Genomic DNA, 25,851 nt, shown 5'->3' with positions numbered 1-25,851 from the left:
TAAGTTCGAATTTAGAGCGACTTTGGAGCGACGGCTGGTTCAGACGGCGTACTTACGTCGAACTTAATTCGGGAAGCCGGTGGTAACAATTTTCGACGAGAAAATATGCGTTCTTGAATTCACGAACTCAGTCCAAACAGAAAAGCTGTGACTAACATTTCACTGTTTTCATGCTGTTATAGCAATATTTAGGGAAGCAAATTCAAACTCAAAGTTCAGTGTTTATATTTAGACAGGTTTTCACCCGGTTAAATCGACTTCTTAAAGGGAAATCTAATAAGCTGGGCTATTATCACGAAGAAAAAGCAAAAAATAAATTTGCGCCAAAGAAACTCGCTTACACAGTCTCGTTTCTCATAAATCGGAGGCATACTGGTATTTTGTTGTCTTTATTTTTAGCGACGACTTTGAGCTTCATGCATGACTGGTCACGCCACTCAATTTTGAGCCAATCACGAGTCCCGTTATATCAAAAATAAATTACAGTAATTTATGCATTAGGTTCGACACATGAGAAGAACGCCGTAAGAATCAGCTGCCGCTCCAACGTCGCATAGTGCGACAGACCCTGCCGAATTTAATGTTGTTTGCCGCACCAAACTTAACCTGCCGAACCAAACTGATTCAAACACCGCTCTTCTACCGTACTTAACTCATCAGTTAGGTTCGGCGCATGAATCGAGCGGCGTTTGGTACGGGCCTTATTCAACGGTCATCCCCAACCAGTTTTGACAAAACAAAGAGCACCCCATAACACGTGACATAAGATCCGCTTGACGCGGAAGTGAAAGGTCATGTATGACGTCGATTGCCCACCTAGTTACAATGCAGTTTTGTTCTGCATTGAGTCAAGTGCGTGGAAGAAGACTGTTGCGTGTCGACACCTGAGAGTGAATAATACTGCATTCAGCTGAACAGAACGTTTTCAATCTGCAAACGTGACCCTGAACCCTACATAAGACTTGAAAGACAACCAAGAACTCGGAGTGAGAATCATAGAATTTCACGTCCTTGAGGTAAGCCACTTCATTTTCATTCACGAGTAATAGTATTGCTAATTTTCACCTCTTAAAGTCGTTAACATGGCTACTTTTAAACTGAACCGAAACTCTTTCGAGATTCCACCGTGAGTTTTCAGCTGCTTGGCCTGTCGTAGCCTCGGGACGTACACCGATATATAGTTGATGTTCTGACATGTTTAGTTTAGTGCTTAAGCATGTGGTTTAGTTTATTTTACAATAAGGTTGAACTGCGTTCTGTATGATTCGCATCCAGAATAAGATTAAAGCATTTAACTTAGACTTGCCACAAGTCCACCTCATGAGTTTCAGGTACAGTGTATAGTACAATAGCTGAGCGAGCGAACCAAGCTGCGAGGTTTTAAGCCGCGATGCGGCGTTGTGAAGGTCGCGAAGCGACGAAGTCGCAAAGGATCCTTCGTCCAGCGGGGTACTGAATAAACAAGACGAAGGACTTTTCTTGCTGTTTTCTGAAAGTTTACATTTAACTGGAGAGCAGTAACTACCGTTTCTTATTCAGAATAGAGCGCAAAAATCTCATGCAGTTCTGTTTAACTTTTTCCTACATCGGCGTCGATTTTCATGCAAATGCGAGTGAGGGTTTCAACTTGAACAGATTTTCCTACGGTCAAGCTGACAAATGACCTTTTGGCTGAGTATTATTACTATGCTTAGCAAACTAACTGACTATTCAACTCTTACTTGTACATGTAAGTACTGCAATGTTTTATTTACGTGTTTGTTAGAATACTTGTACTTCTACTTGTACTTGTGAATTTACGGACACGAGCTATTGCTTCTGAGAAAGCCCGGAAGTCGAATAATGTAATTTTTCGAAACTTTCCCAAAGTTTGTTAGACCCGTCAGTCACTTACGTTACATTAGATTCGCTACAGTGAACTCTTTTCCTGCGCAACTCGAACGTCGGTAAACCTTTGAATTTTTTTTCTTCAATTATAATATAGGAATGGATAACTGCATGAGAAACTTAAAGAAATTAATTTTAATCATTGCGTGTTCTGTGACGCGGAACTTATAATAACATAAAAAAGCGCCATTAAATTTTGTTCCTAAATAATGGAAACAATAAATCTGAATAAGTGAAGAGGCCATATTCATATGCAAATATTGTTGTCAAGTGTTGTGTTAATGGCAAGAATAGATTTATTACCAAAACACGCACCTAATTCGGAGAAAGTCACAATACAACCGTGCATGTCTCGTGCGAAACAAACTTTTTCAACTCTTCATGACATGATTACTCTAGAGTGTGTGTATTGTCACGCAATAAAAAATAAAATCAAAAACCATTCAGTGGGTAAAGTCAAGAAATTGTGATATTATAGACGATAAACAAACGAGACAGTTCTCCAAGTTTAAGGTGTGTGTGTTGTCCCAAAGTTGAGATATTCATCGAAATGTTCCGCGCAAAATTATAGAACCTGGTATGGAGCCGCCATGTTGGAGGACCTCCTTAGTCCCGCTATGTGGCGGCAGGAAAATAGTGTAAACATCTGGAACTCACTTTGGCTATCTAGACGACTGATTATCTGAACCGAACCAAAAAAAAAACTCAAGTACTTTTCCTAATACTTTAACTCCTAAAATGGCTAAAAATCACGAGATAAGTGAATATTTTTCGACAAACGCGATCTTAGCTTCATGTCACGCGAGGCCATAACTCCGGAATTCAAAATGCGCTGGTTTCCAAACGAAGGACCCTATTGAGCTAGAAAGTTAAAAACAGAAATAAATTTAGTACCTCTTATGCCTGATGAGGATAAAACCTCTACGGGCTCTTTAGTTTTGGATTTGGAAATTTGATGACGTCACGTGCACACACTATATAGCAACGGTATGACCTGATGAAAACACCCTTAATTTTAGCTTAATTTAAGTGCTTATAGAGCGTTTTGTACTGTCACGCAATAAAAAATAAATTCAAAAACTATTCAGTGGATAAAGTCAAGAAATTGTGATGTTATAGAAAATAAATAGAGCAGACAGTTCTCCAAGTTTAAGGTGTGTGCATTGTCTTAAAGTTGAGATATTCGCGCAAATTTACAGAGCCTAACATGGAGCCACCATGTTGGTGTTCCTCTGTGGTACACCAATATGGCGGCCCAAAAATAGTGTTAACATCTGGAACTTATTGTGGCTATCTAGGACACTGATTAACTGCACTGAACAAACAGACATTTAAATAAGCGCATTTCCAAATACTTTAATGTTTTAAATGGCTAAAATCACGAGATAAATGCATATTTTTTGACAAACGCGATCGTAGCTTTATCTGACGTACCGCCATAATTCTGAAATTCAAAATGCACTAGTTTCCAAACGATTGAGCCGGAAAGTTGTACACAGATACAAATTTAGCCCGTCTAATGCCGGATGAGGATTAAAAACTTTGGTGGCTCTTTAGTTTTGGATAACAGAATTTGATGACGTCACGTAAAAACGCTCAGCCTCTATAACTCCAAAAAAGAGTTCGGTGGCCGTCACTTTTTATTATCGAATTGTAATCAGCATGTCAAGATTCAAAGTAAATTTTTTTAAAAAATCGCAACTTCAATAGCAATATAATGCAGTGTTGAATCGTCGCAAGTCGAATCCATCATGACGCTTCATGTTCATTCAGTCGGCGTCGCTTTTTATGCCAATGAGAGGAAATTTTCAAAAATTGTTTTGATTCTTCTTTAACACGCGTTCGTTTGGTCAAGCGGACAAATGACCTTTTTGCTGAGAATTGCAATGATATTTAATGAATTAATTAACCATTTTAGTACACCTGGTGCACCTTTTGCAAGGCTCTTTGTTATTGGCCAAACGAAACAAGTGATAAACAACGCCCACAATATATATACCTCTACCGCTAAGAAAAGAAATGAAGAACAGATTAACAAGAACGAGCCAAAATAGAGGTTCAGTTAAAATGAATGTGCGGGTCAACTGCTTGTGTTACAGTGTTTTATGTCTTTGCTAGAATACTAGCACAGGTAATTGTGAAATTACAGACAAGAGATACAGGGGTCCTTCACAACAAATTAGAAGACGAATAAAATTGACAACAGGACATTTATTAGTTTTTCATAGCAGTTACTTTTATGAAATTGTAAGTGCTGACCATTATGGCTCCTGTCCTGGCGTATGACTCTGGGCATGTTTCTTTTAGCATTTACTATTTATTAATAAAGAATTCATTCTATTTATTTTTGGATTCGTGGTCATCTGATGTGAGGTCTGGAGCCGAAATATTATGAGGTCTGGGATGGCCCGGAGGTTAATAAATAATATAATAATAATAAAATATTTATATAGCGCCAATATCCTAAAAGTTCAAAAGCGCTTTACAGTTAGAAATATTAAAAACACTTAAGACAAATAAAGTAAAAATAAAAAAATGTCGCTAAGGTTGCGGCAATGTGTACCGAGGACCATCAACTAGCTAGAGTTCTATGAGATTTCCGAACATTTCTCGGTTCCAGACCTCGCTCCACGTCCACCAGGTCCCATGTGCCAGGAGCAAAATAACTGATGAATGATTGAAACAGTAATTCACTGCTCTTATACTCTAATCACCCTGAAACGATTATAAAATATTTTGTAACTAATCTTAATAAACACAAACACAGCATCAGGGGCGGGCATCTCGTTTATTGATGCAGGATATAGCGAGCGTTACATCATCATAAAGAAAATACAGCAGTGAATAAACAGAAAAATTAAAAAGCAAAGTTGAAAGAGATGCCTTCGAGTGGCTCTTGCATAACTTACAAATTCTTAAATAGCCTACTAGCCCCTAAGGGATTCACGCCTAAAGTACTTCTACAGTTAACACGAACCATACATAATGAACATACTCCAGTGTAATTAGCGAAACGTTACAAAATATATTTATACTCTAATCACCCTGAAACGATTATAAAATATTTTGTAACTAATCTTAATAAACACAAACACAGCATCAGGGGCGGGCATCTCGTTTATTGATGCCCGCTTTCGAAAATAAAGAAAGAGAACAAAGGAATCTAAGTGTGCAAACTTCAAGAAACTGAAAGTAAAGATTCTAACTTATCGTAACATAGCCGTAGCTAGCCGTCCTTGGCTCGATCAGTCTCCCATCTGCCGTGACATAAAAAGTGTAGATTGCTGATGCCTGCTCCTTAGCGGCCCCTGTTCTTAAGCTATGTAGATCAAACAAGTGTATAAGATATCCTAGTTCCGCAAACGCATGCCAAGTCTAAAACTTTATTTTACTACGAATTTTTTGAGGGCAAAATATGCTCTATCTTTGAAGAAAATAAATTCATAAAATTAAAACTAAAAATTACATATAATAAACATCTGTTTTGCTCTCACATGTATAAATTCTGACAAATGCATCGCAAAAACTAACGTCACAACAACGAAGGCTAGCTAACTCGTTGACGCGGAGAAAAGCCGATTAGGCAGTCACGCAAATTGCAGCTAAGCGATGATTAGAGGGATTAGCCTTGGGGCGCGCAAACCTATTATATGTCCTCAAAATCATCTTGGGAGTAACAGCGCCCCCCTTTTTATGGAAACAGGTTTTGCAAGCTCAATTTTAGCCGCCTCGAGAACACTTCTATCACAAGTCAAATCACAAATCGGAAAGCCATACCGATGGTGTGCCCAATTTATGCCATAACAGACAGACTCAAGTGTGGAGTAGAGGGAACTCTGCTGCAGCAAAATACTCCAAAATAAGGAGCAAATGACGTCTCATCAGACGGCAAACAAGCGACTTCCTCAAAGCGCGAAGACCATTCTCTAAATGTTTGAAAGTCACTTGAATAACGCTCTGTTGTTGAAGGGGCCTTTGCTTTAGAGGAACGCAAGGGAAGACCTTGCGTTGACTTGCGAAGCCGTCTGGATCTCTTGAGTGGGCAACCTTTGAAGTAAACACACATCCACTTTGTAGACTTGAAAGATAACAAAAGAAATGTGAGAACAATTAGAAAAAACAAAAAAGCAACAACACGCAGATCAGAACATAAGGAAGGCCGAGAGGCCTAAATCTTGCATTCAGCACACTATATACTGGCAGTTCTGCACAAAAACGGCATGGCTCAACGGCCTTAAACAATGAAATCACCTAAGATCAACACGTGATAAACGGGCGGTCCCGCACAAAGATGACATGGTCCAACGGCCTAAAAGAGTGCAATCACCTAAGATCAACACATGATAAACGGGCAGTCCCGTACAAAAATGACATGGCCCAATGGCCTAAAAGAGTGCAATCACCTAAGATCAACACATGATAAACGGGCAGTCCCGTACAAAAATGACATGGCCCAATGGCCTAAAACAGTGCAATCACCTAAGATCAACACATGATAAACGGGCAGTCCCGCACAAAGATGACATGGCCCAACGGCGTAAAACAGCGTAATCGTGACCGCGCGGCATGACTTCTTCATAGACAGATTCTACTAGATACTGTACTGTGCAGCCCCGACAAGCAACTAAAATTCTCCGAGCCAAAAGGGAACTGTTATTTGCCCCATGGAGATAAACATCTTTACCGTTCTCAACGAAGAGAAAATCAATAACAAAAGATCTGAAACCCCACCTACGATCCACCAAAAAAGGCCAAAAGGGAGCTGAAAGGCCAATAAGGAGTAACCAGTTCTATTGACAAAAACATATGTGGCGGATGACATTTTTAACTAACGAAACTGGTGGCACCAGCCAACAGGTTTCTCCTACCCAACTAAATGCCAGGGTATATTCGAATAGAAACTGGGAAAACTTGAATCTTTTTTTTTTTTTTTTTTAACTGGGAAAGTAATCAATTGAACAGGGACCCCAATAAGGGGTTACTTCATGAAAATAGCTATCTTTAACTGACCAGTCATCAATCGACGATCTTGCATAAGTAATCAGCTGAACGAGGTATCAACTCAGCCTCGATTTTGATATTACTTTCTTTGGCGGTATCAAATATATCACCGGCGAGTTGAAGCGAACACAGTTTCATACTACCAGAATCGACGATCAAAGGTACAGTTTGGTTGTCAGTAAACCACTTTACCAGAGCACCCTGAAAGAAGATTTGCAAACTTTTCAAAGCAAAACAAACACAGTGGAGTTCTCTCCACGTGGTACTCGATCTGGTATTCGTCTACATAGAATCTCAGTTTTTGCGCGAAAACAGGCATGTTACCAATGGCAATGAAAGCAGCCAATCCAATAGCGCTAACATCCGAGTGTACAATACGAGATAGTGTGCACGCAACGTCTGCAAAACACTTGAATTGAGATAAGAAACATTATTCTTCCAGAACTCTAACTGTATGGAAACTGACAACGGGTTAACAACAGCAGGAGCACACGCGCACTCGACCACTAAACCTGTGGCCAGAAGATCAGAAATAACCTGCTCGACAAATCACTATACTGGACTGGATGGCTGAGTGATTATTAGAAAACTTAGCTGAGGGTAGAATGTAAATAAAGAGAATCTGATACCCAACAAAAATAGTATCGCGAATAAAGCAAGAAGCACTTATATGATTTCAAAACTCTACATTAACCTTAAGGTTGCCTTTAACTTAAATATAATGCGTTCCGTCCTGATAATCAGTCTTTTATTCATTCATTCAGTCATCAGGGCTAATACGATCGTTAACCCTCGGACTAATGCCCCCATCATGGTACAAGGGGGATGAAACCCCCTCCTTGGGTTTTCGTTCTATTAAGGCACAGAAAATAAATTTACATTCATTAAATAGAAAGCCCTGAGCTTGCTCTATAAAATAATGAGATAATTTTTGGCTGTGAAGTAGCATGACGTCATTTGACCCGCCATTTTGGATCCGTCATCTTGGATTTTATTATTTTCTTAAAAAAGTCAAAAAATAACCTAGAATGCTTATGAAGCCAGAATGCTTATGAAATGTACAATTTGGTAAAATTAGCAAAATGATGAACAAAACTGAAAAAAAAAAAAAAAATACACAAGTATGTCGAAAAAGTTGATTTTTGTCCAAACCTATACGAAGTTTGTGGTTGTCATGACAAAGTCAAAAGTAATGGACGCAGTTGACATATCCAAAATTTACGCGAACGATAAATGAACAGCTACAGAAATTTTTCAGCCCCTTAGAGTAAATTGTACTGTCTTTCCAAGACTTCCAAAAAACCTTGAATCACATGGTTCAACAAAATTATCAATAAGTTCAACTGGGTCAAAGTCTCCCAATCATTTGATTATATTGAATAAATTATATACTCATCTTATCCCATTCTCTTCAATGTAGCTTGGTATTTGCCATAAGTATGTATTTTTACTGCTTGGAGGGGCTGCAGCGGCTCCTCTAAAACGGCTTGGGCAGGAAGATGGATTTGCTCAGAGGCTTCTTTGGCCGCAGCTGAAACACTTGTCTTCTAGTTAAGGCTGACGTCCACGAAAGGACTGCATGCGGAAAAAACAAAAAGGCTGATTAGAAGAAAAATAATTGCCAGTGGACAGACCATGAGTACATGGAGCTTCACTGGATGTAGAGCGGGTAGCTGTAGAGTTGGCCAGCTAGACGCATTTTTCCGCTTTTTCTCCCGGATCTTGGCTAGCGCTCGTCTTTCGGCTGATCAGAGCTTTTTCTCTTCCTCTGAATCTTCGACGAGTTCGTCCGACTCGTACTTGCACTGCTGCCCAAACAGCGGGGTTCTTGTCCACGGAACGAAATAACTTGGCTGCTGAAAGGTTTCCTTTTGAGATGGTCTTGATGGTCCCGTCTGTTGCATCAAGCAGAGAGTTGCTAGACTCGTATTGTACTTTAGAGTTGAAAGAACTCGAAGCTTTGGATACCGTTTTTAGCTTCTACAGTTGAGACTGAGTGGCGGCTTGTTTCTCGTCGAGATCGCGTTTGAATGCAGCGAACCTCTGATCAAACGTAACGTCCAAAAGACGAGGAAACAATGTTCGTGAAGCAGTCTTATGAACAGGATCTCCCTCAGTGAAGGATTGCGCGATCGAAGCGGGAACGCTCGCTCGTTCAGTATCCGACGACATAACAACAAAAGCAAAGTTGAAAGAGATGCCTTCGAGTGGCTCTTGCATAACTTACAAATTCTTAAATAGCCTACTAGCCCCTTAGGGATTCACGCCTAAAGTACTTCTACAGTTAACACGAACCATACATAATGAACATACTCCAGTGTAATTAGCGAAACGTTACAAAATATATATATCAATAACTCCCTTTTGTCTCGTCTGAACGACTCATTGCCCGAAAAATGTGAAGATCTCGTACGTGCAGCTCAGTAATTCTTTTCTTGTTTATTTTTTATTTTTTATTTTTTTTTTGGGGGGGGGGGGGGGGGGGAAGGCGCGGTGGCCTCATGGTTAGTGCGCTCGTCTCCGGATTGAGCGGTCCAGGTTCGAGCCCTGGCCAGGGACATTGTGTTGTGTTCTTGGGCAAGACACTTTACTCTCACAGTGCCTCTCTCCACCCAGGTGTATAAATGGTTACCGGCGAACTTAATGCTGGGGGTAACCCTGCGATGAACTAGCATCCCATCCAGGGGGGAGTAGAAATACTCCTAGTCGCTTCATGCTACAGAAACCGGGATAAGCTCCGGCCTGATGGGCCACTTGGGTCGTACGCAGACTTTACCTTACCTTATTTATTTTTTATTGCAGTTTTGTAAAGCGTTCTTCAGTAATTCAGTGCCAATGGCGTCTTCTACTAAAGTAGAATTTACATTGCTGGCCTCAGAGTGGGGATCAAAACGTGGAGGACTGTCCACTTTCAACAGGGTGCTTGCCATAGAGCTTGCCAAACACTCCAAAGTACATGTCTCGGTCCTTGTCCCACGATGTGACCAGGAGGAAATGAACGACGCTCGCAGCAAAAACGTCACACTTGCCCAGCCGAAGAGGAGACCTGGTTTAGATGAAAAAAATTGGCTCTGCTTTCCTCCGGACGACCTCCAAATTGACGTCGTGATTGGTCATGGGGTAGTACTAGGAAGTCAAGCGCAAATTATACAAGAAAACCGCCGATGTAAGTGGATTCAGTTCGTCCACACAGACCCTGAGGAACTCGGAATGTTTAAAGATTACTCCGATCGTATTCAAAAAGGTGAACAGAAGCATCAGACTGAAGTGGAACTTTGTGCAATGGCCGACTTTGTTGTAGCGGTGGGACCTAAACTGGCAGAAGCCTATCGCTCATACCTCCGATCCCACGGCAAAGACCAACGCGTTTTTGATCTCACCCCAGGCATTTTCGAAGAGTTTTCTGGTGTGGAGCAAGCGTCTCAAGACGGAGACAAGTGCAGAGTTCTGGCGTTTGGCCGAGGTGATGCAGAAGATTTTAAACTGAAGGGTTATGACATTGCACCTAAAGCTGTAGGCCAGCTACAGGACGCAATCCTTATTTTTGTCGGCGCAGCCAACAAACAGCAAGATGGGGTTGCAGATAATCTGCAGCAGTGCGGCATCCCTCGGGAGCGACTGAGAGTGAGGACCTTTCTAGAAAGCCGGGAGAAATTAGGAGAGCTTTTCCGAGAGGTAGATGTAGCCATCATGCCATCGAGAACGGAGGGTTTTGGACTGGTGGCCCTTGAAGCTCTATCAGCAGGTCTGCCGATTCTTGTAAGCGCAAACTCGGGATTTGGAAAAGCCCTAGCGAATGTTCCGTTTGCGTCTGGTTGCGTCATTAAATCGGACGAGCCAAAGGAATGGGCTGAGGGAATCAAGGGGGTCTGGGCAAAGAATCGAAAACTTCGTCTAAAGGAGTCTGACGCTCTACGTACCGGCTATAAGGAGGAATACAGTTGGGAGAAACAGTGCAACAATCTGGTCGACCTTGTTACGGCCATAGTGGCAGGTATGCATTTAAACTTAAAGAAAATGATCAGGAGGTTTAAATGTTGAAGGATAGCTAACGATAGTTTACTACCTAACTTTAAATGATATCTTGTCGTCGAAAACAAGATTCGCCAAGATCCAGGGGCACCCAACGGATCGTTTCGGTAAATTATCTGTTCGGAAGGCCTTTAATCCCCTCTGATTTTCTTGAGAGAATTGGCACCTCGAACTTTCGTGATATGAGAAATTTAATGTCTGTTGTTTTCGGACTGTTGAAAATGTCGTTTTGAGTACCGAAAAAAGGTCAGCTATCATTTTCGGAAAGGCGATAAGACCTAAGGTTTTCGGGAAATGGACAAAAAAGCCCTAATAAATTCGAGAATACTCAAGTTCCCCTAGAATATCCGAACAGATAAAATTTTTTTAGTGCAACCTAAAATTAACCTCAGAGCTTTAAAAGTACTCCAGATAGCCTAAAACAGCATCTAACAGCATTAGAGAGAAAACGGTCGTTGGGTGCCCCTGAAGATCATTCTACGGTTGCAGTGAAATTGCAAGACTTGTTAATTTTTGTCAGAGAAATATTGTATTATTAGTATATACTCAATTTTTGTGCGCTCTGATTGGCCATGGCTACTCAAACTCCACTGACATATCTTTTGCTACTTACTTAATGCTTGGCGGAAAAAGCAGATTTTTTTTCCTTGAACGAAGTTGTTAGACTTGTGCGTAATTAGACATGGGTTAAGTAGTGTTTGGAAGATCTAAGCTTGTCTAATAGTGTCTCACTCGTACATTATAGGCTGAAAGTTTTACTCATGGATGACAAAAGGCCGACAATGTTGCTGATAACTGACATTTGATTTAACTCCCATGTGCCGACCCCCTACAAACATATTCCTGTGCTGTCATCGCTTCTTCTCAATGAGTATTCCTTGTACCTTGCCGCAGCTGGAATATTCCTCACTTCTTTATCGTTGTTCTCGTTGTATTATATTTAGAAAAACAATACTGCCAATACATGTCGCAAGGAAATGAACTTCATTACTATACTTTACCACACTGAAGTTCCCATAATGCAGTGGCTTGCTGATCCTCACAGCTCTCCCCCTCCCTATGGTTTCATTATTTTATCATAACTAAATATTAAACAAGTATTGGATGAGGTTTTTGTGATACATCGTTAGTGTTATCAGCCTCGGCCTTCGGCTAACACTAACCGAGACCTTGATTATTTCGGATATCACAAAAACCGAATCTAATAATTGTTTTATTACACATTGTTTTAAAGAAAATAACGACAAACGCATTATCGCACCGAACACGGTTTATTTTCGTCAAGCCATGTCCTTACTGCGCTGTCCTGTGAACTTGACATTGCTCTTGGAAATCATGCATTGCGCGCGCAACCTACGGATTATTCAATAATCTTTAGGCTGTGCTGTTTCCCAGAATTGACTGTAGGCTTTTAGCCAATGAGAAGGCAGATGGTAACTACAAAGTATAACAATGTGTCTAACTTTTCATTATAGAGGGGTATGTAGAAACATCCGGTCCAAATACCGCTCCCAAACGGATTGCTGATCCAGAAGCTGCAAGTAATGTCCCATTTTTTTTTTTTTTTTTTTTTTTTTTTTTTTTTGGATTTATAAAACAAAGTGTACTGTATTACGTTTATGTATCATTATTTCACGGGTCTTGACTTCCGGTTGTGCGGATCGACTCCGTGCGAATCGAGTCGAATCGTCAAGAACCTCACACGAATCGACTCAAGTTTGGGTGTATTGGACATGGATGAGTAGTCAAATAGTCTAACCTAAAATTAGCTACGACGTATCAATTCTGGTAGCGATCTTTGACCCGTTTTCATGGAGTACGGTCACGTTTTAGGAACGACAAACGTTCATGTATCGTCATTTCACGGGTCTTGACTTCCAGTGGTGCGGATCGACTCCGTGCGAATCGAGTCGAATCGTCAAGTGCCTCAGACGAATCGACTCAGTTTGGGTGTATTGGACATGGATGAGTAGTCAAATAGTCTAACCTAAAATTAGCTACGACGTATCAATTCTGGTAGCGATCTTTGACCCGTTTTCATGGAGTACGGTGAAATATTTTGTTTTGTTTAGTTTTGAATGCGTTTTTTTATTAGCGATTATTTCTATTGAAACGTAAAAAACGGATAGATTTTGAGAGAAAAAATGGCGAGGGATTTGATATTTGCGATGTTTCAATTGAAGGTGCATCAGCAGAACACTTGGAGCCGGAGCCCAAGCGACCTAAATCGACTGCCTCAACCGCAGGTAATTTAACTAACAATTTATGTAAGTCCCACCAATCAATCAATCAATCAATCAATCAATCAATCAACCAGTCAGTCAGTCAATCTTTATTTCACATAATATTTTTAACAACTGATGAACCAGTGGCTCTCCGAATAAAGAACAATTAAAAATTAATAAAAAGTCTAATTCTATAAAAACCTGGTTAATAATGGTAATAGGACTGAGTGGAGTCCAATTCGGTCTCTAATCATACGAGAGATTAACAAAATCGGACCACCGCGAAGCGGAAGTTCGATTTGTTAATCACGAGTATGATTACAGACTGAATTAGACGACACGATGACCTGTTACCAATTAATCAAAACTACGACAACATTCGAGAAACGAACAAACCATCGATTGAGCACTGAACGATTAAACGTCGTTATGAATGCTGAAAAACACAGCAGTTAACTCAACAAAGTGCACCGCAACAGCGCGCGCAAAATGACGCGTATTGTCAAATTACAAGCATGACGCGTACACTGTCCAATTAATGCTCAAATGGGGCTGCTGATAGCCAGTCACGTTCGAGAATTTTGTTATAGTTTTGATTAAAATGGAAACGTATTTGAGAACGTGCCTCATAGCTAACGTGTTTACTTGCTGGTTTAAATACTCAAATTAATGGGAAATCCGTTTTAGAAGCCTTATTAGTGTAAAGTACAATTTTGATTCAATTCAGAAAAATTATTTGAGAGATTTTAATTAATAACAACAGAATTAATTAACAAAAGTGATCAAAAAATACCCGTGTTTAAGGCCCGGTCGACAATCGCTGGAGAAATTTAAAAATGCAATATTATTTCTTCTGTTAGGCCTACTATTCATATGAATATGAACATGCCGACTTTACGTTTTAGTGTGGAAGAAAACATTTTGAAGACGGAGCTTTTCAAAAACAATGACGTCACGAGAATCATCGATTTGCCTGCCCGAGTCTTCCTCAAACTCAAATCCAAAATTGCGGTCGAAATGACGGGAGCAACAAGCGGGTAGTGCGCACGCGCAAGCTCAAGCGTGCACTTAAGCGTTTATGCCTCCGGTGACTGTTGCGTTTTCAAAAGTCTCCGGTATAGTGTGGACGAGAAACAATTTATCCGTTTTCTTCTTTAGACAGAAAACATTTGATGCGTTTTTAAAGTGGAAAGACCATTTTCAAATTTATCCGACGTAGCGTGGACGGAGTATTGTACATCATGTGAAAACTGACCTCCTAATAAACGCCGGTCTCAAGTAACCCTGGGTCTACAATAAAGACTAAGTTTTAAATACAACCAAACCCCTATTAGCCGGTCAACCTGAGGGAAATGGGAGGTGGCCGTTCAACATAGGGGTTGGTGTACTTTAAATGTTTTTTCACCGTTCTCTGTTTTTCAGCTGCTCATAATTCACTCTTTTAAACGTTCCTTAAAAGAGGTTATTTTCGATTCCTATTTATCAATCTTTATCTTCTCTCTCCTGTTGCTGTTGTTGATTTTGTTTGTAATTTTGCTTTTATACTTGTGCCTTCATTTGACAACTACTATTATTGCAATTTGACTATTTCCACGCCTCCTAGCCAGCAGATTAGCTTTTTAGTTATTTTCTAGGTGGCCTTATACTCTACATAAGTTGTATCAATTTTTGTTCTCTTCTCCATTTTCATGTGTGTATAAATAGATCTTATTGTTGTTGTTGTTGTTGTTGTTGTTGTTTGCCCCCCAAATTTTGGATAAACTGTTGTTGTGAAATGCTCTCGGGAATTTGTAGACCTTCCAAGAGCATTTCACAACAATAGGCTATGCAACATTTGACGGTTAAACAGAGTGAATTATGGGCAATTGGAAAATAGAGGATAGGGTTAATTTCTTAGTGAACATGCAATTATGTCAAGACAACTATGATAATCGTGTGTTTGAATGTTTTCATCAGTCATCACTTTCTAGTTCAGACTCGATGTATTAAATTTTGGGTAGCTTTTTAAGAGAGATAAAGAACAATAGGGAAACCCTCATCTGGACGACCAAAAGGTTGCCACGGCCGCTCAATAGAGGTGGCCAAAGGAGCATTTTACTGACAACAATTTCGGGACATTGATACTGACTAATACTTATACTGACTGGCGGCTAAATTGAGGTTCTACTGTAAACCCCTCTTGAGTTCAATCTAACAGACACAGTAAATTTCTTTGCATTAAATCAAACACAATTATTACTTAACTTGCAGGTGCGTCAGCCGAATTGACTGCGGAGCCTAAAGGTATCTTATTAACCTCCTTATTATATAGCTTATTTTTTTGCAATTAATTGTTATTCAAGGTAAAATAATGCCTTTTCGGTACTCATATCAGTCTAATTTTATATTTTATGTTATAAGTTATGGGCATTTGCTTTGAGGGTGTCATGAAAACAAAATCTCTAGGGTGGTCCCGTTAACCACTGGCGAGACAGTAATTTCTCTGATTGAAATTACTACTCCATTTAAGAAATAGAAAACATGTATCGTGTTTCTATCGAGTTTTAGTATAAATCTGCTGGCGTTCCATCACGGATGCCGTTCTCTGATTGGTTACGCTATTCACTATCTATTTTGTGATAGATAGTGAGTAGCGTGGCAGTGTACCCTTGTTAACAAAATGACGGCCGCTTCTTAGCGTTTTCGAAGCGTCTGTGAAGAGGATTTAGATTAAGTTTTGAACGAATAGTAGATTTATACTAAAACAATTAGATTATTCGCTCTCGATTTCTATCGTGCGATACTTGACTCGGGCTGTGCCTTCGTCAACTATCACGCGATAGAAATCTCGAGTTCATGATCTAATTGTTTAAGAGAAACACGAGTGGAAGTTTGGGAGAACGAGGAATGTTGTGTGAACACGAGCCGCAGGCAAGTGTTTCCACAGCTTTTTCGAGTTCTCCAAACTTTCACGAGTGTTTCTATAACTCGATAGAAACACGGGGAACATGTTTCGTATTTCTTTTAGAAAATACCGCGACGAAAAAAAGGAAAAAAAGCTTGTTAACTTTGATAATCAAAGTTTATACAATAATTAAATGAATGCGCACGCTCTGATTGGTCAATCAGCTATGGTTTATTGTGCCAGTAAACTCATAGAAATTTCGCGTGTCTTCTGAATTATTATAATATATAGATTTAGGCCAGCCTAAAAGCGTAGCTCCTGGGCCGGGTTGTTCAGAACCCGATTAAGCTAACCCAGGAAAAGGTAGAATTTTGATTTGAGTTTTGTAACTTTACGGTGAGGTTTTTTGTATTTTTTTTTTCGGCCGCTTCTGTTTTGAGTTTTGATGGTCACCATATATACAAAACAAAGCAGCAAAAAACATTTGTACAGAAGAAAAAGTTATAATTAGGTTAACTTGTCATCCTGGGTTAGCGTTAACCGGCTTCCAAACAATCCTGCCCTTTTTTCAACAAATTAACCTGACATGAGCCTGCGATCCAATCGAAAACCAGCACTTGGTTAGCGGTCAACTTCAAAACCACACGTGACCTCAATGAGCTGTAAACTTGAGTCCGCGATATGGTCACGTGATACTGGTCAGCGGATGCCTTGATATGACAGGTGTCAATTGATCATAACATGGATATCCAATATCAAAGAAGTAGAGAGTAAACAGAGGCTGCATGGGGCTCCGCTTGGCGACCTTTCGGGCCGCCGGAGCTCCGCTATAAAAGCAATAGACCACAAGTTTTTATGGTTTAGAGGCATGATAAACCACTTGGGATGTTGGAAGAACACTCGAAGAATTCGTAAATCATGAGCCGCAGGCGAGTGATTTACGAATTCATCTCGTGTTCTTCCAACATCCCGCGTGGTTTATCAGCCTATACACCATAAAAACTTGTGGTCTATTGCTGAAGTAAATTCTCTTTGCTCGCGCTATCATAACGTCAACACCTCGTGCTAGTTCTGTGTTTTCATCGAGTTATAGAAACACGATTTTTAACCAATCAGCGCGAGTATTTTCTTAAGCCTGTTTTCTAAATCTTTTTAAGACATGACAGAGATCATCACAATGCAATTATCGGCGTACCCAACTTAAGACAGTTTTAAACTGAGCGACGACCCGAAAAATAGCATGTGTGGAGCCCCCACCCCTCTCCCCGATTTTTTGAGGGGAGGGGGCGGCTGTACACAGGCTAATGAACGAAGGAGTTTCGCACTCAATGGCTTTGCGATACAGGTGCGGTGCTTTACCAACTGAGCAACTGTGAGCTAGTCAAGTTGTGAGGTTGTAATATTTAGCGGTTCAAATCTGTGATATTTCGTAGACATTTATTCACTGTCGTATTTTCACCATAAACGGGTATATTATCATATTACGACCAGTTGATAGGAAAGTTAGTAGACCACTGCACCATAATCGCTGGATTTAATTGAATCACCATTTGGGAAAAATTTTACTGTGAAAACTTAAGTGAATAACCGAGTCAGTTCTAAATACAACTAGACGCTTGCTGCGTGTACCCAGGCAGTCGTTATAACGGAGAAGCACTAGCTATATTGCAATTGAGCTAAATGTTCTGCATTTGAAGTTGCACGAAATTCAATCAATTCTGCTTATGATTGCATTTCTTGGGATCGATTAATAGCGTATTACTCGTTTGCAGGTCTTTAGGGTGTGAAATAAGTCAAGGTCTTTATATCAGACTATAAACGTTTCAGTCTATTTTCCTTAGCCTTTGTCGTTGTTATTTGCGTTTCTCAAGCAAGCGAGACATTTTGAATTTCATAGTTATGGCGGTGCGTGACATAGACCTACGAACGCGTTTATCGAAAAACATATACTTATCTCGTGATTTTTTAGCCCATTCAGAAGTAAAAGTATTAGGAAAGTGCTTATGTAAATGCTTCTTTGTTCAGAACCGATAATCAGTCACCTAGATAGCCAAAGTAAGTTCCAGATGTTTGCACTATTTTCCGGCCGCAACGTTGGCGTACCGCGGAGGTACACCAACATGGCGGCTCCATACCGGTCTCTGTAAATTTGTGCAAAATATTTCGACGAATATCTGAGCTTGGGAAAGCCCACAGACTTAAAAATTAGAGGAGTGTCATCTTTATTAATCTCCTATAACATTACAATTTCTTGATTTTATCCACTAAATGGTTTTCGAATAAATTTTTTATTGCGTCAGGATTGCGTGACAGTGCAAGCCAAGAATTGATTTGCTGGGGTCAACATACATTAGTTTCTTTCAACTTAAATGTACAATAATTCGCTACATGAGTTTCACTCTTGTAAAGACACATAACTCTGTTACAAGAAAATAACGAGAGAATATCGTTTAGTTCTAGATTTTATCTTCATTATACTTAACGAAGTTTCTCAGAGAGTTTTACTTAGGTGTACTCGAACAGATACAATCGTAAACAAATTCTCTAACTTTTCTGCTCTTGTTGCTCAGACGTTCTTGAGTTCGTGCTGGGATTCTGCTTGGTTTACGATCACGTCTAAAAGTACGATGACGCTTCTGAAGACGCTTTTTATCAAGTTGAAGAGTTGATAGCCCCAGTTGATTGCTCCTTTGGTATAACATGATTCTCGATAAATTCACTCAAAATGTTCGCTCGTAAAGTGATCTCTCGTGAGGCTTGCAGACCGACCCGTTCCGAAAACGCTTAACGTCCTTTAGTATTGGTCTACCGCGAACGGTATGTTCGTTTGTATGTGATTTCATCGCCCTAGGTATCCTGGAATCAGTGCTAACTCTTCGGTCACGACGACAACTTCTGTTAAATCCATGTGCTGTGCGAATGTACAGGTGACGCATGCGCTTTAGAGACCAGACGGCGATTTGTGACTGAACGAGGAAAAAAACAAAAACTAAAGAAAACGGAGCCGAAATTTAAACTCAGGCCTCGCTGCCTGGGTAAAAAACTAGACGCCCTAAGAGCGTTTACTCGGGCTTTGTACCGCAGTATCAAATCGTATTTTGCGAAAACGCGTATTGGACACAATGCAAACAAGAGAATCAGGATATTTTAGCACAAGAGTTCCGCTTCGATATTTACTATTCAAGTTGTTTCGTTGAGTATCCTGCTAATCCAATCGCAAGTAGTGAGTTTAAACCATTTTGGTTCAAGAATGAAGCATAGCTGTCTACGCATTTATGGAGAACTTGTTTGCAAAGAATTTTCCAGGTCTTTTTACAACTTATGGCGATTACATTTTACATCGCTAGCAGAAATTGTACGAAGTTCATTTACTGGTCGTGGCGATCCGAGTAAATTGTGCAGCTGAACTTCTTCTTTGTGCCGTGTCGCGATCTTAATATCTCCTTTGGAGAGCGAATAGATAAACTCCTTCGCGAAAACAACAGTCCTAGGACGAGGCGCAAATTGCATTGCACTTAATTTGCATAAACTTTCAAGTTATGTTTTTTGCGGATAACTTCCGAGCATTTGCGACCCTTAACGCAGTTTATGAAGAAATATTTAACCTACATATTTTTATTGAATCAAGGCAGCAGTATTTTTAGAAAGGAACTCTTTTATAAGGAGAGATGCGGCATTCTGTTTTGCTGTTTAATTTGGATTCATACTCGTCTAGTTCATGTCACGCAACATGATTTTCTCAAGCAGTCAGACACAGTTTTCTAAAAGAATTGGCGATTACCAAGACTGCTAAATATTTTTGAACTACTAGTGAAATAAATTTGGCTAAACTATCGTCAACGCAGATTTTCCATAGCACTTGGCAAGAACATTGGTTCGTCAATAATCCCTCACAATTCCCCGCACAATAAAAGTTTTAATTTTCCCGCACAATCTGAATTGCCTACAAAATCACACGTTATTTTTTTTTTTCCTGCACCCTTCTAGAAAGCCAACCAACTTGGAGGTAAGATGTTTAATTCAAGTTACCGAAAGTCTTATCTTTACAAATTTGGAGATCGACATATTTCGCGCGGTCCAAGAAACAAGTCGCATGTTTTTAATGAGTTACCAGTCCAAAAACGTTTTCATATTTAGCTCGTTTTATTGCAATATGATTTGTTTTACGTCAGTGTTCTAGATAATAACAGCAGTAGCCACGTGCAGTCATTGTCTGCCTATTTTCTGTCAGTGTCTTCGTAGTTTGAACTCATACCACGATCGGCTCAGTTGTTATCTCACGAGAACGTTTCGAGCTTGATCTTTGCTTACCTGGCTGGCTTTCAAGCATTATAAATCGTGGACCAACCCTTTCCGAAAACGATCGACATCTTTCTATGTAAGGTGAACTTATAAGGCGCGACTGTTGCCGAAACTTTTTTCGGAAAACACTGCATTCTGTCACGAAGAGCGAGCGTCATCGCGTTTCTCGCCCCCAGTTTCCACGGTCTACGCATGGAACGCCTGGGACCATGACCCCCTTTTTGGCGACCAAAACGCTCGTATTTTATGACTCGGGCTTTCCTACGGAAGCCCGAGTAAAAACGGGGCCGAAATTTAAACCGAGGCCTCACTGCCTGGGTAACTAGACGCATATTTGCGTTCACTAATGATGATCAATAATCTTACTTTGGTCAGAGGCATTAACTTTGCGAATATATACTGTAGACGGATGACTCGACTGCCCATTGGTATACGTTTTTAGTCACATAATGTCAATAATTAGGTAAATTATTATTAGCTGCAAATTTTTATTTAAACTAGATTAGATCTTAAATTGTAAATTTTCTTCATTCTTATTTTGTAATTATTCTTTATTGTTTATTTACACACGACCCCACAAGCTGCAAGCTTAACTACTTATCGTGTTTAAATAAAGGTTACATACTCACTTACTTACTTCACTCGGGCTTTATGTTGGAAAGTTTTTTTTATAGAATTATTGGTTTATCCTGTTTTCTCTCTTGGTATGCCAGAGATGCAGTATTACAAATGTATATCTGAGCTGAATGTTCCTTCATAAAGAGATCTCATGAGGTTCGCGGACCGCTCGTTCCGGAAACGCTCGACATCTTTTAGTGTGGGTCTACTGCGAACGCTGTGTGCATATTTTGTATGCGTTTTCAGCGTTTTATACACAGTATGTGTGCTAATTTTCCACCCCCAAAACTTCTCTTTTTCCGCCATTGCACCATGCCATGTGCTCATCAGAGTCTAAACGTCGCGCATGCGTGTACTTGACTGGGCGCATGCGCGTTAAGGACTTAACTGCAATTTGCCACTTAACGAAAAAAAAAAAAAACGAAGCGGGAATTTCAACTCGTGCGTTTCCTTTGGAAAGCTCGAGTAAAAATATATAGACAAGATATATATAAACATAACTATTTCATTTTCTGCTCCATTAGTTAAAGACGGATCACCAAGTGACCGCGACTTACAGCACTTGTCACAGCAACTCGTTGGTGAAGAATGGAAAAAGCTTGGTCGCTGCCTAGACGTTGATAAGCCAAAGCTTACGAATTTCGATAGAGGAGAAGATGAATTGGATGAAAAAGCTTTACAAATGTTGTCGCACTGGAAGCAAAGGGATGGTTCAGCTGCAACTTACCAGGTTTTGAGTGATGCATTATGTGATAAACTCGTAAATCGCAAAGATTTGGCCGAAAGATTTTGCAGAGGTTCCTCTTAATTTCCCCAATTTTTTTGTCTCTCTACATGCTTTTGTATTGCACTTTCGTACTATAGTGTCACAAACTTCATCTCTCACGTTTTCGCTGATAGTTCATCTGTAGCAACACGGTAATAAATTCGAGTGAAGGCTTGTTTTTGAAACAGATAGGGAAGTCATCTCAGGAATATGTTAAAGCCCTGAACCATAAAGTGTATGAATATTTCTTAAACTGAACAGGTTTTTGCTCATTCAACCTGGTTGCAAGTTTAGTGGTTTATTTTTAACCGGGATGGCCTAGGGCCCGGTTCACGTTCTGCTCATGGTTTAAGTTTATTCTTCATGTACTTGAGCAGATCGAGGCTCGGTTTTAAGCTCGATGGACCTTGTCGTTTTCTTGTTTTCTTGACCTTTTATCGGAATCTACTTAGCTAAACCAGCACGACTTCCAGACCATTTGACTACACTTTTCTTTTTTATGTAAGAATATATTTTATAAGAATACCCAGGCTAAAATTTGCGAAATTTTCCGAATATTTTAAGAATAAACCTGAGGCCAAGATTCTGAAAAAAATATAATTTTTGCGCTGAAAATACAGTTATAGGTTTTTAACTTAAACGGCAAAACTAGTTGAATTAAAGCAACAAAAACAGCACTAGCCGTATATGTTCCACGCTAATAACATTTCTGGAAGAAGTTATGTTCAACACATCAGGCTTTAATGCCTGCAGTCTGGCTCCAAAATTACTTTAACACCATCCAGACACCAAATACATTCCAAAACAGAAATGTCCTATGATATAATCTAAGAATAATTTACAGGGCTCGAAAAAAAAACCCGTCCGCTCGTCCGGGACAAGTACAATTTCCTCTCGGGCAAGTACCTTTCTCTCCTCACTTGCCCTACGGGCAACGACCCAGGCAAGCCGTCCGCCAAATAAATTTTTGATAACGATTTTGAAACGAGTAAATTTGTGGGGCATGGAAAGTGTTTAGATGGATCTTGACAAAAATTACAAATTATAGTGTTGTTTTGTTGATTGCGTGGCGCGTGTTCACAGTTCAGAAATGGTTACCTAGCATGTGATCAAAATCTGCCCTGATTAAAGTTCTTTCCACGACTAAAAGTGTGACCAGCACGATAATGATGTTATTATTTCTTAAAATTTCAGCAGTACTTCTGGGTTTTTTTGCAAGCAAAAAAATAAACTCGACATAATTGTATCACTGACAGCTGTAGAAGCTGTACGTGAAAAGAAGCCGTATATTTCTACCGCATATAAGCGAATCTCTCGCCAGCAACTAAAATTCTCTGTGTCGATCTTCCGCGAAACGTGCAAGTTTTCTTACAGAAATGTAAGCTTACTTAAGGCTGTGTCACGGACTATTAAAACAAAATCGATTTGCGGAGTGTTAAAAAAATTTGACGGAAAATAGTTTTTCATCCAAATGCGGACATTTTCTATTCGACTGAAACTATTTTTCAACCACCTAAAAGAAAAAAAAAAATATGCGCTTACTGGCTTTACAAAATCAACACGGTGTCTGTTTCAGAACTGAAGAGGAGAAACAAAATTGTTTTTTGTTCTACTTGTTCTTAATTTTATGCGCTTTCCTTCAAAATGATTTTTTTTGGAGTTAAGCAAGATGCAGTTTGACGTTTAAGGAGTCGCGCATAACCCAGTTCCACGGATTGAAAACATTGATTCAAGGATTGTTTAACTGATACCCAGCGCGTAATTCAGGAAACAGCGAATGAAACTGATTAATACAAAGCAGATTACAAGCAAGTCAGACAGGTTATTACATTCGAACACGCTAGTGAATAACTTCCATTTTGGGGTTCATAAATTATTGAAGAGTTGGGCAAAGGGGGAAGTGCCCCGGGCAAGCAATTTTTGAGAGTCACTTGCCCAAAGGGCAAGCTGGAATTCAAATATTTTTCGAACCCTGAGAATATTCAAAAGTATATTTTCAGCCTAAAATCGGCACAAAAATAAGAATATTCAACCTCGGCCGGAAAAACAATATTCTTATAAAAAAAGGGAAAAAAAGAGTATTGATTTTACTATTTACTCGCGTAAATTATTTACCATGGCATAGAGATACAATGATAGTTAATCAATGGCATGTAACCGTTTTCACAGGCATTTGAAGATCGATATAATTAGCAGCCATCTAAACTCTACATTACTAAACGGATATTTCCTCGACACTTATTATTATTATTATTATTATTATTATTAGAATAATATTACGTAAGAGAAGAAGCTTGTAATGTTAACTTCAGTGAGATCAATATGAAGCAGGCACATGCCCTTTATATTGATAGTTTTCAAATGAAAATTGAAACTTATCCTATAGATTTTTCAGTCTGTGTTATGTTTTTTGCAATTGAAATGCTCAAAGCGATCAATAAAGATTGAATATGAAATAGATGTCAGTGTACTTGTCCCATTGTTTCAGGTATACAGCAGCATTAGAGCAGTTTTAACATGGGGGTCGAAGTAATTCGTATTTGCGTTGGTTTTGCATTACCATACTAAGAGATTGGCTAAAAAATTGGCGCCACTTGGTCATCCAATCAGAAGAAAAACTAATATCAAACGTCACTTGCACGCACACGTTTTCTCGCGCTTTGGGTCGTCTACATGTGTTAAGCGCCTTGAATTTTGATTGGTTCGGTGGATTGTCTGTCTTCTTAATGATTGTCCAAGGGATCACTTTGGTCTTTGTTTTACAACACTCAACTGAAAAGTGTTTTCAATTTTAGACTAACAATTTCAGTTATTAATGAACGAAATTCGAAGTTTTTACAAAATAGATTTCTACCCTGCAGTCGGCTTCGTGATGTTAGAATCTTTGACTCACATTTTACAAGGTTACAACAATTCTTGAGACAACTTAAAACGACCCAGGTCAATCGGAATTCACCTGATAAACGGGCAATGACCAAACCTCGTTCCTAGAGTCTTTCATCTTTCCGCCCTTCTACAGCGAGAGAGGAGGGTGGGAAGATGAGATCCTGAGAACGAGGCTAGGAAATTCGACCTTAAATCGATAGGTAAACTAAGAAACCTGAATGTCAATGTAGCCTGATTCTCTTGGCCGAAATCGCACCTTACCAACCTTCAGCGTGCTGAGTTCTTATATGGTGTCGATTTCCAAGCAACCTGTAGGGCTGTTCATGTTACCCAATTACCTTGGGTTTCACCAATCAAGCGGCACTAGACTTTTCCAGTACAAAGTGAAAGTTTGCATTCGTCTCGTCCAAAATAAAGGTGCCCAAGACGCCAAAATCACAACCAAGGCCAACCAAGGCCTACCAAGACCTGCGAAAAGTTATAGCTGATCTGAAATGCTGGAGCGGATCTAACGGAGGGGGAACTTCGGGGGTTTGGTCGAGCCCCCTAATTGAATAGCAGGTAGCATTGTCTTTATTTTTGTCAGCTACGAAGAAAAAGGCTATTATCGTGTCATTTTGGTAAGACAGCTTAGTTTTGACTGCCGCTCGTACTGCAGGCTCAGCCGTCGCGTGCAAGGTTAATTTTGAAAATTGTCCAGGAGAGGATGCCCCCAGAACCCCCTGCAGGGGACTGTCTTCGGCGGTCCGTTTCTTGGGCTCCCTTCTCTAAAATTCTGTATCCGCCCCAGAAGTGCGCCATATTTTTTTAATCAGCGAATCCACTCAATTTTTCCCTCGTTTCTAAGGCCAAATCCTATCAACGAGTCACCTGCGATCAGCCGCTTTTCGGCGTACGGGGGAAAGGAGGAAAAAACGCTTGATCGCACGATAATCAATGACTCTTATAAATCTCATCGCCCTCTTTAAAGTACATAACTTGTAAACATAAATGTAGCATTGCCCTAACAAACAAAGGAAAACTAACGACGGCAAAAGAAAACTTGAGTGAAAGTCTTTCTACAATACTCAGATATACCTTGCTTGACGGTATCTACTTTTGTTAGTGCGCACACATTCCGCGCATTACGCAAGCCATGGTTTACATGACACGCGCGCGCTGGGGTTGACATTGACGCAATCAACTACGCTACCAAGTACACAACTAAAATAAAAGCAAAACTTTTCTAGTGACCAAATCAAGTTTAAGGA

At 39.9% G+C, this 25,851-nt stretch overlaps 1 protein-coding gene across 3 annotated transcripts; it reads left to right on the top strand.

The window, feature by feature from the left end:
- The first annotated feature begins 877 nt into the window (after window positions 1-877).
- LOC110059081 (uncharacterized) lies at window positions 878-24,175 on the top strand. Of its 3 annotated transcripts, XM_089277593.1 has the most exons (6): window positions 878-1,016; window positions 9,691-10,882; window positions 12,396-12,461; window positions 13,104-13,166; window positions 15,396-15,428; window positions 21,474-24,175. In XM_089277593.1, the coding sequence occupies exons 2-6, from the start codon at window positions 9,724-9,726 to the stop codon at window positions 21,755-21,757; spliced, it is 1,605 nt and encodes a 534-aa protein (XP_089133719.1). In that variant the 5' UTR covers window positions 878-1,016; window positions 9,691-9,723; the 3' UTR covers window positions 21,758-24,175. The 3 variants fall into 3 exon arrangements, with proteins under 3 accessions (XP_089133719.1, XP_089133717.1, XP_089133718.1); XM_089277591.1 differs by lacking the exon at window positions 878-1,016 and having other exon boundaries at window positions 9,375-10,882; XM_089277592.1 differs by lacking the exons at window positions 878-1,016; window positions 12,396-12,461 and having other exon boundaries at window positions 9,375-10,882.
- Window positions 24,176-25,851: the final 1,676 nt, after the last annotated feature.

The sequence above is a fragment of the Orbicella faveolata genome, unplaced genomic scaffold (assembly GCF_042242905.1).
Source record: "Orbicella faveolata isolate gen_17 unplaced genomic scaffold, um_ofav_v1 contig_46, whole genome shotgun sequence".
In the NCBI taxonomy this organism is placed as follows: Eukaryota; Metazoa; Cnidaria; class Anthozoa; order Scleractinia; family Merulinidae; genus Orbicella; species Orbicella faveolata.
This window is presented reverse-complemented; position numbering and strand designations above follow the sequence as displayed.